General features: G+C 35.1%; 1 protein-coding gene across 3 annotated transcripts in view; it reads right to left on the minus strand.

Annotated features, from left to right (window-relative positions):
* The window catches only part of Ccdc172 (coiled-coil domain containing 172), a 68,285-nt gene extending 53,407 nt beyond the window's left edge, over positions 1–14,878 (minus strand). For 2 of the 3 annotated variants that reach the window (XM_078019910.1, XM_005320810.3), the window contains exons 1-3: positions 14,798–14,866; positions 14,389–14,533; positions 14,093–14,178 (exon numbers count right to left, since the gene is read on the minus strand). In XM_078019910.1, coding sequence (XP_077876036.1) covers positions 14,093–14,178; positions 14,389–14,467 — 165 coding nt within the window. In that variant the 5' untranslated portion in view covers positions 14,468–14,533; positions 14,798–14,866. Of the gene's footprint in view, positions 1–14,092; positions 14,179–14,388; positions 14,534–14,797 lie in introns of all 3 variants that reach the window. The other variant, XM_078019902.1, reaches the window with a different exon arrangement.
* Positions 14,879–15,105: the final 227 nt, after the last annotated feature.

The following is a 15,105-nucleotide window of genomic DNA, read 5'->3' on the forward strand; positions in this document are numbered from 1 at the left end:
TTTTTAGTTTTGATAACATTCCATTTACTGATTCTTGATTTTACTTCTTGCACTTTAGGAGTTTTATTAAGTGTTTTAGTTGTAGATGGACACAATGCCTTTATTTTATTGTTAATTTTTATGTGGTGCCAGCAATCGAACTCAGTGCCTCATGCATGTAAGGCGAGAGCTCTAACACTGAGCCACAACTCCGGCCCCAACTTTAGGGAGTCTTATTGAGGAAGTCAATTCCTAATCCGACATGGTGGAGAATTGGGCCTACTTTTTCTTCTAGTAGGTGTAGGGTTTCTGCCTATGTCCTTGATCCACTTGATTCGTGCAGGATGAGATACAAATTCAAATTCATTCTACTACATATGGATTTCCGTTTTTCCAGCACCATTTGTTGAAGAGGCTATCTTTTCTCCAATGTATGTTTATGGTGCCTTTGTCTAGTAAAAGATAACTGTATTTATGCGGGTTTGTCTCTGTGTCTTCTATTCTGTTCCATTGGCATTCATGTCTCCTTGGTGCCAATACCATCCCGTTTTTGATATTATAGCTGTGTAGTATAATTTAAGGTCTGGTATTGTGATGCCTCCAGCATCACTTTTCTTGCTAAGGATTGTTTTGGCTATTCAGGGTTTTATTCTTCCAAATGAATTTCATGACTGCTTTTTCTATTTCTATGAAAAATGTCGTTGGAATTTTAATAGGGATTGTTTACAATCTATATAGTACTTTTGGTAAGACAGTGATCTTGACAATATTAATTCTGCCTATCCAAGAACATAGGAGATTTTTTCGTCTTCTGAGGACTTGTTCAATTTCTTTCTTTAGTGTTCTGAACTGATCTTACAGGACAATACCATAAACCCTATGAAAAATCGTTAACAGAAGAGAAAAAGAATTATCTAATGCTTTCAGAGAAAGAGATTAGTATACCTCCATAATTTTACTGTGGGATGTCCTTCTTTTTCTTTTTTTGCTAATCAAGAGGATGCAAACAAAGGTACATCCAATATAAAGTAAGAGCAAGGGGCAGGGGTTGTGACTCAGTGATAGAGCTCTTGACTCACATGTGTGAGGCATTGGGTTTGATTCTCAGCAATGCATATAAATAAATTAATAAAATAAAAGTTTATCAACAATTAAAAACCATTTCAAAGAGTAACTGCAAGAAAGACATAATAAATATAAAAATATAATAAGATGAAATACAAAGGAAGGCAGAAATGGGGTTAGGAGCAACACAATTTAAGCTTTCAGAAAACATTAAATAACAAAACTGAAACTGCAGAACATACAGGTGAATCTAGTAATTTTCATTTTCTTAGTGTGAGTACATAATACAATGAGTGAGTGAAAAATACAGTGACTACTAGTATAGTTTTGTGCCATTACCTTACTTTGTGCCAAAGTGCTAACAGTTTTATTCACCTTTGCTTTTATAATACCAAGATACACATTAGCACAATGAAAATGGAAAGTGATGTCTCTGCACTAATATAAAAACAGTATAACCTCACACAATCCCTGAAAGTATCTTGGAGACTCCTACATATCTGAACATTACACTTTAAAGAACCAATGCTCTGGGCTGGGGTTGTGGCTCACCTAGCACATGTGAGGCCCTGGGTTTGATCCTCAGCACCACATATAAATAAATAAAATTAAATAAAATAAAGAAAGAAGCAGAGAAAACACTTAAACAAACAATGCTCTAAGGTGGCAACTAAGGAGAGACCTAGGGTAACTAACCACCAAGATTTTCATGGGGCCCATGTGATGTTAGCACTGACTATGATGTTAGCTGGTCACTACTGTATAAGTCAACTTTCCACTGGTATAACAAAATACCTAAAAAAAAAAAAAAAGCTTAAAAGGAAGAAAATAATTATTTTTATTAAACGTCTCACGGCTTGAGAGGTTTCAGTTTATGGTTACTTGGCTCCATTGTTTCAGGGCCTGTGGCAAGGCAAAACATCATAGTAGAGAATACACAGTGGAGCAGCCTGCTTACCTCATGGTGGCCAGGAAGTAGTAACTTATTTGCTACAACTTGGCCCTACCTCCTAAAGTTCCCCCAAATCCTTTTTATCTATGAATGTTTCAATGGATTAATCTACTGATGACATTAAAATCCTTATGATCCAATCTACCTCCCACGGCCCCACCTCTGAACACTGATACATTGAGGGTCAAGCCTTCAGCACATGAGTTTTGGGAAGACATTTCAGACCCAACCCATAACACTCTACCAAGAGAGACCTAAATAAAGTGGGTATGAATTACACAATAATAGTTGAGGGAATAAATATTTCAGGTACAGGAAATAGCAAGTGCAAAAACCATAAAAGAATGGTTGGTATATGCAAGAACAAAAGAAGCTCTTACAAAGGTACACATCCTTAGAAAATCATATTATCCCAAAACAGGTGGCTAGTGGATAATGCTCAATATGATACTTGAAGGACACTCTCTTTTTGTCAATTTCCAAGTTCTGGATAATTATTTATGACAAATGTGATAAGACTTTCTTTATAGAGTTAGAAAATTAAAACTGATTATAAACTTTTAAAAATGAAAACCTCAAAAATCTTGAGTTTAGTTAGTTTTATATTGTTGAAGTTGCTTGATGTCAATTCTCTTACTAGAGTAAGAAAGGTGTTATATAATTTATTTGCCAATTATTCATGGTGCGATTTAGAGGTTGTTTAATGAATGTTTGTACAATGAATGATTATCCAATGTGTGATTGGAGATATTTAGAAGTGAAAATCACAGTTAATTGATTTTCTAAGAAATCATAAATCACAAAGGAAACTTTTTAAAAAAGCATTCTTTTGTACTATACAGCTTTATGAGACTAGCAAACTAAAATTTAATCTCATGCTTTCTGCATACTGAGCCACAAATTTACTGTTCTTTAATTAAAGAATCGTTCCGTCAGTTCCTGGAAAGGAAAACATTTTTTTTTCTGCTCAAAACATTTCTAACATTTCAGGCTAAACAATTTGTTAAGAATAGCTCTTAAAAAATAAAGAAACAGAGGCACTGGTAAATTTAACAATTAGAAACAGTGCAGTGGATTTTCCACTTTGTGGATTCAAGCCAGGAAGTACACAACTTTTGTGATTTATAAATACCTTACAGATAGAAATGCTATATAGTATTTATTTGCTCTAAATTGCTAGAGCCATGAAATAGAATATTATATTTTCTTATAAGCATATTTATATTTTCTTATAAGCATGAAAACAAAGTTGAGAAAAAGACATCCAATAAATGCTATATATAATATTTTTCACTTCATTTAGAAATGTAGTCATTTCAGCTCACTTATTATGAAGGGAGGCTTCTACTTCTCAGAGGCCAGGTCTCCCCATAAAAGAATGGTAATCATAAACATGACCATTAATCAAAGAATTCATGTTTAGAATATATGAGCCAAATGGCCCATAAGCACATGAAAAGATGTTCAATAGCAGTGTCATTAGGGACCTGGAAATTCAATCCACAATAAGATATCACTTCACACCCACTAAGATATCTTTTAAAAAAACAGAGAATAAGTGTTGTTAAGGATATAGAGACTCTGGAACCCTCATATACTGCTGATGAGAATGAAAAATAATGGAGCAACTGTGGAAACAGTCTGGCATTTTCTAAACAACATTAACCTGGGTTACCATTTGACCTAGCAATACAATGTATGTTCAGACAAATGCTTAAACATAAGTGTTCACAGCAGCTAAAAACACTGTTCATAGTAGCTAAAGAGTGAGAAAAACCCAAATGTTCAATTGATGAACTGATACACAGAATGTGGTTTACATATACAGTAAAATAGTTTCAATCATAAGAAGGAATAAGATATCAATAATATTCTACAACATAAATAACTTTGAAAATATGCTAAGTGAAAGAAGTCAGTTACTAAAGATCACATACATTATAATTCTATTTATGACATGCCCAAATATAAAAAAAATGTATCAATTTTTGAATGTTGGGACAGGGACATAGAAGAGTAACTGTTAATAAATAGAGGGTTTCTTTTGTGATAAAGACAATGTTTTAGAATTATGTAGTAATTTTTAGTCTGCTTTGTAGCTTCTCAAATGTATTTTTATTTTGTAAAGTGACCTAGCAGCTGTGTCCCCACCCGGAGCTTAAGGAAAAAAAAGCATTATATGTAGCTTAAGTGCCCTGTGTACCCTTCCCTGATTACAGTTATCTTCCACCACTAAGAGAGATAATCACTATCTTGATGGGCTATTTATCATCCCCATGCATGTCATTAGACTTTTACTATATTTATATGTCCCTTGCAAGATATGTTTTTGCTTGCATATATTTAAATGATACCAAACTTATGCAACTTCTATAGGTTTTTAAAATAACATTGTTTTAGAGATTTATTAATTATTTTAAAGTCATCATTAAGTGACTTTTTTACAATGACATCTAGTACTTGGAACCCTGAGGTCATACTCCTAGGAATAATAAATAAGTCCATTAAATGTCTCTGCCTCCCCTTTTACCCATTTAATCAAGTGATTTTTCCAAGCATTTGAAACTACCATTAATTGAGTTATTGTCCAAAATAAAAGAATTTAAAGTGCATTTTATAGTTTGAAAGGCTTTTTAAAGACTTGAGCATAACTCCTTCAGTGGGGGGAAAATGTACAGGGGGAAATCTTGCATTATATTCTGTCATGTCATAAATCATACCAAGAGTAAATGATAAAACATAATCAATAATTAACCTGAAATACTTCAACCGACCACAGGCACTCTCTACATAACCACTCTGACTTTAATGATGAAAACTTGCTTGCAGACACCATGGTGGCCTCCCTGACATGCATTCCTCCTTTCCTTGGTAACTAGTTAATCCAGAAACCTGCACCATTCCATTAGTCCAGTGGATTTGGAAAACCACAGTTACTGGTCCACAGGGTAGTCACAAGTCACAATTTGTGAAAAATGAGATGGGAAAGACAAGTTACCTGTTGAGGGTCTGAGGAAGAAACTTTCTTGCTTTTCAAAGAAAGTTTCTGGAAACAACATTCTCTCTCTGGTTTCGAACAAAAAAGGCATGTGACCTTAGGAGTTGGCAGTAAATTATTTCACAAGGGCACATTATTCTACTTTAGTAATAAAATTCCTGTTTTGCTCAGTGCAATAATATTCTCACAGTTAAAAAATACATTCCCAGAATCCACTGCCAATGTAGATTATATAGGAAAATCCTAATTTTTGAGACACAGGCCTTAAGTCCCTGGGGAGGAATTCCCTTCCCCTAAAACAATATAAGGCTGTTTGAGGAAAAGCTTTTTATTTTAGTCCTTCTTCTTTTTCCAGCTGGATTTCAGATATGATGCCTAGCACTAGAACAGTACATGTGACTTTAAGGAAGAAAGTCACATGCTACGGGATGGTTAAAAAAAAAATGCTAGGGTCTTTTAGGATTTCTTTGAGCAGCTTTAATGGCCCTGGATTGCACACTTTCAGACTCCCCATTATATGAGAAAAAAAATTAACCCTTATTTTGTAAAGCCACCATGGCCAGATTTCTGTCAAAAGCAACCTGATGCATTTACAACTTACAAAACTGTCAAATCAAAAGTTAGAACTTCAATTACATAAATCAATTCATTTCCCTAGATAATTTAAGCCGTTTTGAACTGAATTTCTGTTACTTGCAACCAAGATAATACTAAGCTGAAAAGAGCCTCCTTTCAAAGAAGTGCTTTCTGTGACTTTTAGTCCTCCCACAGAAAGGACAATATATTCATCCCAACCTAATTGATCTTTAGTGATGAGTAGTCATATTACAGGGAAATCTTTCCAAAAGAACAGTATTCTCTTGCTTACATAAGGGTACTCAACTGGTAAAGCAAAGCAACAATGAAATGGCACATTCCTATTAATAACTTCTTTAAACACACATGACACATACTAAGAAAATTTGACACAATGAAGTAAAGGACAACTTTGAGTAAATCATGCCTTCAGTTTCCTGTCACTGAGTCTTCAAACTTCCCTTCATCTACTTTCTTCTTTTTTAAATATTTTTGTAGTTGTTGAGAGACCTTTATTTTTTATTCATTCATGCACAGTGCTAAGATTCAAACCCAGTGCCTCACACATGCCAGGCAAGTGCTCTACTGCTAAGCCCAGCCTCAGCCTCCACTTCATCTGCTTTCATCTTTCCTTCTTTCCCTCCTTTTACACTACAGTATAATGAACGGGTTAAGGCAAGTTCACAGAGTAGTCAACCAGTACAAATTCAAACCTTGGATCTATTACTTACCACTTATGTGACCTCAAACAAGTAACTTAATTTCTCTGAGTTTTAAATTTTCTTAATGTCAACTGCACAGGGTTTTCTTATAAAAATTGATATAATCTTTAAACTGCTTAGGATAAGCTCTCATCCATAATAAGAATTTAGTTATTTAGTTTTAGTTTTTAAAACACAAAAGACATCCCTCCTCTTGTCTAAGGCCAATTCTTACCTTGTACTCTGGATCCCATTCTCCTTTTACCATCCTACATACTTTCAATGTTTTAAAGTCAAGTGGCTTAAAGGAATTCAGTAAAGGAGACTTAAAGATTATAAGCAATAAAGTATGACTATGCCCCAAATTTTCTTGGTCACGTTGAATTAGACCAGAAACAGTGCAAATGCTAGGAAGAAAGTCATAGGGTCAACACTCTGGTGCAGACACCAACTTCCTTAACAAGACCCCTAATGCTCAAGAAATAAAACTCAGAGTCCATAAGTGAGATAGCCTCAAATTAAAAGGCTTCTGTACAGCCAATGAAACAATTAAGAGTATGAAGAGAAAGCCTAAAGAACGGGAGAATATCTCTACCTGCAACTCTTCCATTAGGAGATTAATATCCAGAATATGTTAAAAATTTCAAAAAATTTAACACCAAAAAAATCAATAAATGGGCAAATGATCTAAACAGACATTTTCAAGTGAAGAAATACAAACTGGTCAACAAATGTATGAAAAAAATGTTAACATCCTTAGCAATCAGAGCAAGGAAAACCAAAACTATACTGAGAGTTCATCTCACTCCAATTAGAATGGCAATCATCAAGAACACAAGTAACAATAATTGAAGACAAGGATATGGGGGAAAAGATACACTCATGCACTGTTGGTAGTAGTGAAAATTAGTACAACCACTTTGGAAAGTAATATGGAGATCCTCAAAAAACTAGAAATAGAACCACCATATGATGCACCTATCCCACTCCTTGATATTTATCCCTCCAAACTAAAATCAGCACACTATAGTCACAAATGCAAACCAATGCTTATGGTGGTGCAATTCACAACAGCCAAATTATGGAACTAGCCTAGGTGTCCATCAATAATAAACAAATGGATGGAGAAAATGCGGTACACATACACATGGAGTTTTATTCAGCATGAAATTATGCCATTTTCTGGTAAATGGATGAACTGGAGAACATAATGCTAAGTAAACTAAGCCAGACTCAGAAAGTCAAAGGTTCACATGCAGAAACTATAGAGAAATACGGAATAATAAGAAAAGGAATCTCATGAAAATAAAAGGAAAGGTTGGAGTAATAGATATTGATAGAAGGGGAGGCAGGAGGATGGCAAAAGGGAGAAACTAGGGAATGAAACTGACCAAATTATGTTATGTGCATGTATGAGTATATTACAATGAATTCCAATTTTACATGTAACATAATATACCAAATAAAAATGTAATAAATAAATAGAAGGAAGACTAGTAGAATAGAAAAGGGGATTGAGGGAAGGGAGGAGGAAATGAAGGAGAGGACTCTATGTTTTCCAAATGAATTTCATGATTGCTTTTTCTATAAGGAAAGATGTTGGGATTTTAACTGGAATTGCACTGAATCTGTATAGCACTTTAGGTAGTATGGCCATTTTATTATGACAATATTAATTTTGCCTATCCAAGAGCATGGGAGATCTTTCTATCTGCTAAGGTCTTGTTCAATTATTTTCTGAAGTTTTCATTGTAGAGGTCTTTCACCGCTTTTGTTGATCCCCAAGTTTGTTTGTTTATTTTTCTTTTTGAGACTACTGCGAATAGAGTGGTTTTCCTAATTTCTCTTTCAAAGGATTTACCACTGATGTACTGAAATGTATTAATTTATGGGTATTGATTTATCCTGCTACTTTGCTGAATTCTTTTATTAATTCTAGAAGTTTTCTGGTGAAGTGTTTTTGGATCCTCTAAGTACAGAATCAGGTCTCAGAAAATACTGATTAGTTTGAGTTCTTCCTCTTCTATTTGTATCACTTTAATTTCCTTCATCTGTCTAATTGCTCTGGCTAGAGTTTCAAGATTATATTGAAAGAGGCATCGCTGTCTTGTTCCAGTTTTTAGAGGGAATGCTTCCAATTTTTCTCCATTTAAAATGATGATGGCCTTGGGTTTAGCAAAGCATGAGGCATCACAATACCAGAACTTAAACTGTATTACAACACTATAGTAACAAAACAGCATGGTATTGGCACCAAAATAGACATGTAGACAAATGGTACAGAATAGAAAACACAGAGACAAAGCCACATAAATACAGTTATTGCATACTAGACAAAGGTACCCAAAACATACACTGGAGAAAAGATAGCCTCATCAACAAATGGTCCTGGGAAAACTAGAAATCCATATGCAGCAAAATGAAACTAAACACCTATCTCTCATCATGCATTAAAACTCAACTCAAAGTGGATCAAGGACCTAGGAATTAGACCAGAAACCCTGCGCCTAATAGAGGAAAAGTAGGCCCAAATCTTCATCATGTCATATTAGATCTCGACTTCCTTAACAAGACTCTTAAAGCACAGGAAATAAAATCCAGAATTGATGAATGGGATGGATTCAAACTAAAAAGCCTCTTCTCAGTCAAAGAAACAATGAGGTGAAGAGAGAGCCTACATTTTGGGAGCAAATTTTTGCCCCATGCATGTCAGATAGAGCACTAATCTCGAGGATATATAAAGAACTCAAAAAGCTAACATCAAAAACCAAACAACTCAATCAACAAATGGGATAAGGAGCTGCACAGACACTGCTCAGAAGAAGATATATAATCAATCAATAAATATATGAAAAAATGTTCAACGCCTCTAATAATTAGAGAAATGCAAATTAAAACTACTTTAAGATTTCATCTCCTGTCAGAATGACAGTTATCAAGAAGAACACAAACAACAATAAGTGTTGGTGAGAATGTGAAGAAAATGGAACACCCATATTGCTGGTGGGAATGCAAATTGGTGCAGCCAATCTGGAAAGCAGTATGGATATTCCTTAGAAAACTTGGAATGGAACTACCTATTGACCCAGATATCCCACTCCTCGGTCTATACCCAAAGGACTTAAAAACAGCATACTACAGGGACACAGCCACATCAATGTTTATAACAGCTCAATTTTATAATAGCTAAATTGTAGAATCAGCCTAGATGCTCTTCAATAGATGAATGGGCAATGAAACTGTGGTATATATACACAATGGAATATTACTCAGCATTAAAAGAGAATAAAATTTTGGCATTTGCAGGTAAATGGATAAAGTTAGAGAATATCATACTAAGCAAAGTAAGTCAATCGCAAAAAACCATCTCCATAATGGGGAGGGGGGGCATGGGAAAAATGAACAAACTTTGGGCAAAGGGGAGAGTGGGGTGGTGAGGAGGTATGGGAGCAGGAAAGATGGTGGAATGAGATGGACATTATTACCCTAGGTACATGTATAACTGCGCATGTGGTACAATGCTACATTGTGTATAATCAAAAAATTAAAAGCTGTGCTGCAATTGCGTACAATGAATCAAAATGCATTCTACTGTCACTTTCAACTAATTAAAATAAATAAATGATTTTTTTTAAAAAAGGAAGAGGGGAGGAAAAGGGGAAGTACTGAGGATTGAAATGGAGCAAATTATATTACATACATTTATGAATATATCAAAATGAACTCCACTATTATGTACAACTGTAACACACTAATAAAAACATTAAAAAATTTATTGGTCACAATTCATGGAAATATAGGAATGTATTAAATTTTGAAAAACAGAATTTCCATTTTATTTTCTAAAGTCAAGACTAAATAACTCATGTCATTTTAAAAAGTTGTTAATTAGAGGGGAGAAACAATGCCCTTCTTTCATTCATATTTTTAAGAAAAAAAAATTTTTTTTGTAGCACTGAGGATTGAACTCAGGAGTGCTCTACCACCACTACTACATCCAAATCCTTTCTCACTTTTTGAGAAAGTGTCTAAGTCATCCAAGCTGGTCTCATCTCAACCTTGCCATTCTCCTGCCTCAACCATCCAACTAGCTGGGATTACATGCATGAGCAACTGCACGTGACCTTTAAGAAACTTTTATTTAATAATAAAATTAAATTTAGGCAGGATGTAAATTGTTCCTCAATAAAATAAATTTAGAAAGGAAAAAACACTTTAATTATAAGACTCCATTTCAATATTATAAGTGATGGTAATTTGAGATTTTGTTCTTTCCCTAATTAGGTAAGAGAGTACTAAAGGATATGACTTTGCCTGCTGTTCTGGAAGGCTCCTAACTTTAACCAATTAAAAAAAAAGAAATGTGCACATTTTGAAGTAAAGAAGTAAACAAAGTCACCTTAAGTTTCGTCTTTATTTCAATATAATTTCTCTTTAAAATTCATAAAACATTTTATTATTGCTATACTTCTGCAATAAGTTAAAACTGAAAGAATAAACAAATTATTCATAAAATAGCCTCAGATTTTCCTCCATTTACTCCTACTTAAGGGGTTATGGTATTATCTGAGGTTTCATATAATTTGTTTACAAAAATTAAATGCCCAAATTATATGGCTTTTTTTTTTAAATAGAAGAAACTCTTTTTTAGATGCTTGTAAAAAAAAAACTACAATTGTTCTCTGAGTCCTTAATTTTGGTTTGCTCTAATATTAATTCTATAAAACCTTTCCTTGACTATTGGAAGCTTTGGGCATATTGGTAAGCATTAATGTAAATCCAAGGCATGTTCTCATCTTTCTGTTTTCATATTACCAAACCTAACCAGGCATACTGTAGCTGTCCAATTCACAAAGTAATCATACTATATAATCTGAGACTTTCACAACCATATATTTTAAAGGACTCATCGAGCCCTGAAAGGCAAATGCTATCATTCAAGTTCTAATTACATGCTACCTGAGTTTTACAGAACAGAAAAAAATGAATACTGTACATCTTAAATACATTTTTTGACCATAAGCAACCTCCAAAATAAATGCCCAAATATCTTCTGAATGTATAACTGTACAATAGCTCAAGCACTGCCTTATCCAAATTGTGTTCTAGTTTCTCTTTACGTTGCTTCCACTTGACAAATGGGTCAATAAATGCCAAGTCAAATATTCAAGTAAATATGTTTTCATTGTTATTGGCAGGCATATAATTAACTCTGAGAATAAAAGAAACAAGAAATCAATTTATGATTACTTCTTTAGTTCTTCCATTAGTCATTTATATTTTAATTGTAGTTCCACTTTTAAAATCTTTATATGCACACACATACCATCATGACAATAATTATAAATCAAATTATTTCAATTACAAATTAGTGTTGTATGAACTGTGACCCTTATATGTTAATTTTATTAGTTAGATTCAATTGTATTATTATCCATGTATATGAGCTGATTAAAAAGCAATGCACATTTATGAGCCTATATTAATTAGTAATTTTGGCAAATGTTTCTAAACAATGCTAGAGATGTGCTCTGTTTTCTCTCTAATACTAACAATTGACTCAACATTTTCTTCAAATATATATATATATACATTTCCATTTTTCGTGAAAACAGGTACCTAACAGAAAATATTACAAAGAGTAATTTTTTTACAAAGAAAATGTTACAAAAACAAACCTTTTATTTAAAAAAAATGTTATCTGTCAGGTCAATATCTTTGCCAATCTAGGAAAAATGCATTTTATACAAAAACTTACATAGGTGACCTTTTAAAAATATTGTCTCCAATGCAAAGCTTCAGATGTATTATTATATGTCATGAAGAAAAAATTTTAAGATGAACTAAAAAAATCTGTTTTAATAAAATATGCTGTCATTACTGAACTGTTACTTTTATTACAGTAGTTTGTTTTTAAACTATATACCATGAACAAGACATTTAACCTTTTGACTTCCTTGCCTTTAAAAGAGGGATAATGATGGTGCCTCATCACAGGACTCTAGTTAAGATTAAAGGCGTTAATACAGGTGAAGTATCTAGAACAGTGCCCACCTATACGTGCACTATTTACTATGCATGACCTAGTTATATATACTTTGCCTATTACTTATATTAGCTTCTGGTTACTTAGAAGTTGTATCTTAATTCTTTTTCAAGGAAAAGAAAACCAGCATAATAACACTGTTTATGCTTTGCTCATCACACCAGCTCTTAGTACTGTCAGTAACAGCTAATTTATCTATTCATAGGCCAAACAGGAGGTAGGGTGTCACCAAATAATAGTTCTGAATTTTTAAGTTAGAGGTAGTTTCTCATAATGGGGTGGGGTAGAGGGAAGGAGAAATGGTGGTCAACAGTACTTAGTTACAATTAGGAGAACTAAGTCCTGGCATTCTATTGCAAAAAAGGGTGACTATAGATAACAGTGTACAGTGTATTTCAAAAGATAATGTACAGAGTATCTTTTCTGTAGATGATTTTTTAATCTTTTTACTACAAAGAAATTATAATATTTGAGGAATAGACATGCTTATCCTGATTTGAGCATTACAAAATGTATACCTGTATAGAAACATCACAAGGTAACTATAAATAGATATAATTTTTGTCAGTTCAACAAAAACACAGCACTTTCCCTATTATCTACCACACAACTCATATTCACTAATTCATTAAACACACTAATGTATACTATATGCTAGGCAATGGACATAAGAAAAAACATGGGTAAAAAAATTCTAAATCTATTGCTCACAAAATAATGGGGGATACCATCAAAAGCATGTATTGTTATTTAATAGAATTTTACCATATCGTCCAGGGAGGCGATGTTTGAGCAGGATATGGAAAGAAAAGCTGAAGCTCACCAAGTGGAGAAGGTTTAGGATCATATTATCCAGAAAGAAAACTGAAAATTCCTCACAATATAAGTTAGACTAGATATATGTAAAGCAAACACTTGCTCAGATGTCCCATTGCACAATTTGCTTAGTTCATCATTAGGTGTTGAATAAATATTTTTGAATTAGTATCTTCTTCGACCCATAGTGAGGCTTCATTGCAACATACTTAAATGACATTTTCAGCTTCCTAACAATCTATTCCCATCTGCCAAATCAGACTTCAGATAGATCCTCTCAAAACCATTTTTATCACCTCTCCCTGATTATGAACTTGTAAGAGTTTCCTCCTATTCCCAGATAGCAGTCCTCTACTTTTGACTAGATTTCTCTCCCAATAGGACTCAGGCAGACTCAAGAGATGTTTTCTCTACTTCTTTTGTCTGCCTCTCCAAAACTTTATCCACTCTTCAAAATCCTTCAAGGAGCCATTGGACTCTCACTCCAATTTAAAATAACAGAACTTTACAAATGCTGCAGCAAAAAGATAAATGCTAGCAGTGTACTTTTGGATGAAAGACATGCCCCCAAAGAACTGAAAAACAAAAGAAGACCCGTGAAAATTATGCTCAATCCATTAGATCGACATAGCACACTTCAATTATTTATTATTCCTAATTTATATACTAAACTGACTACTTATTCTTCCAAAGACACCGTGCTCCTTTAAAACCTTAACCATCCCATGAAGTGAATGATGAATTCTTCATTACTTAAACTGGTTTCTTTGGGGAAAGTACATATTAGAACCGAAGGTTATCACCAGATTCAGAACTTTTAAATATTACTGGATGACAGCAAACTGACACAGAAAGTCAAGAGATTCCTGGTTGAAGGACAAGTTTGTTAGATAGTGAAATATCCCTGCCCCCAATCCAGCTTTATCAAGTGATAATTAGCATGCTGTCCACATCAATACCTTAGATTCCAATTTGATTTTCTCTTCATTCAGCTCCTCTGTTGCTTTCTTAATTTTTTCACGACATCTGGTTATTTCTGACCTTACTGCAATAGAAATGAAATCTTTAGACACATCAATCTTTCTTAGGTCCCCATTCCAGGAGCATTTGGTAGGCCACTTTCCAGCTGTCTTTCCCTCAAGGAGAAAGACAGATTCCCCTAAGGGCTCTGATCACTACCATAGGCTATTTACGTCCTCCAAGCTCCCAGCTGGAGAAGACAAAAAGCTCTGAGCGAAGGGCAAAAACACCCGACCTTCTCGCATCACCCGACGACTCTCCTCGGCCTGATGCTCGCTGAAGATGATGTGCTGAAACAGGGACTCCAGGCTCATCTCGGGCCTGGCCTCCCGCGAATCCTTCTCTGGCTGCTGAATATTTTATAACCGAGTCTGAGGATCCTGGAAAGACAATAAGGACGGCTTCTTCTAGCCGGTTTCCAGCTGGACCTGCCTCCAACTCGCGTCCCTGCCCACGCCAAGCCGCGGCCCCACGCGGGCCACGGTCTAGGCCCTGAGGCGGGAGCCGCCCACGGGCCTCCGTTTCCCCGCTGGCAGTTTGCATGTCCCGGTTCCCGTCCCCCACCCCACGCCCTCATGCAAGTCTCAAGCGCGTCTGGCCAGCAGCCCTTCCTGTGGCCAGTCTTTTCCTCCCAGGGCCCTCACTTCTTTGGTCCGAGACCTTCAAAGTTCTCAGTCTCTTAGCAAAATGGCACCTGCCAACACTGCTAGGGCGGGAAACCTTCGGGAGGGCTGTGGCCAGAGCTCTCGTTCTGGCCTCGCGAGAACTTCCAACTATGGTGGCTGGTTGGGCCCCTGAGACAGTCAGGGTAGTTTTCCGTGCGTGGACCAAAGAAGACTTTAGGCCTTAAAAGAGCTGAGGTGCTCAGGCTCCAAGACACAAACACCCAGTGTCCCCAAGTACTAAAGTACCCGTGGTTCTAAATATAGACTTTTGCAAAGTCTTATCCTTT

This window comes from Ictidomys tridecemlineatus, chromosome 1 (assembly GCF_052094955.1).
Source record: "Ictidomys tridecemlineatus isolate mIctTri1 chromosome 1, mIctTri1.hap1, whole genome shotgun sequence".
NCBI lineage: Eukaryota > Metazoa > Chordata > Mammalia > Rodentia > Sciuridae > Ictidomys > Ictidomys tridecemlineatus.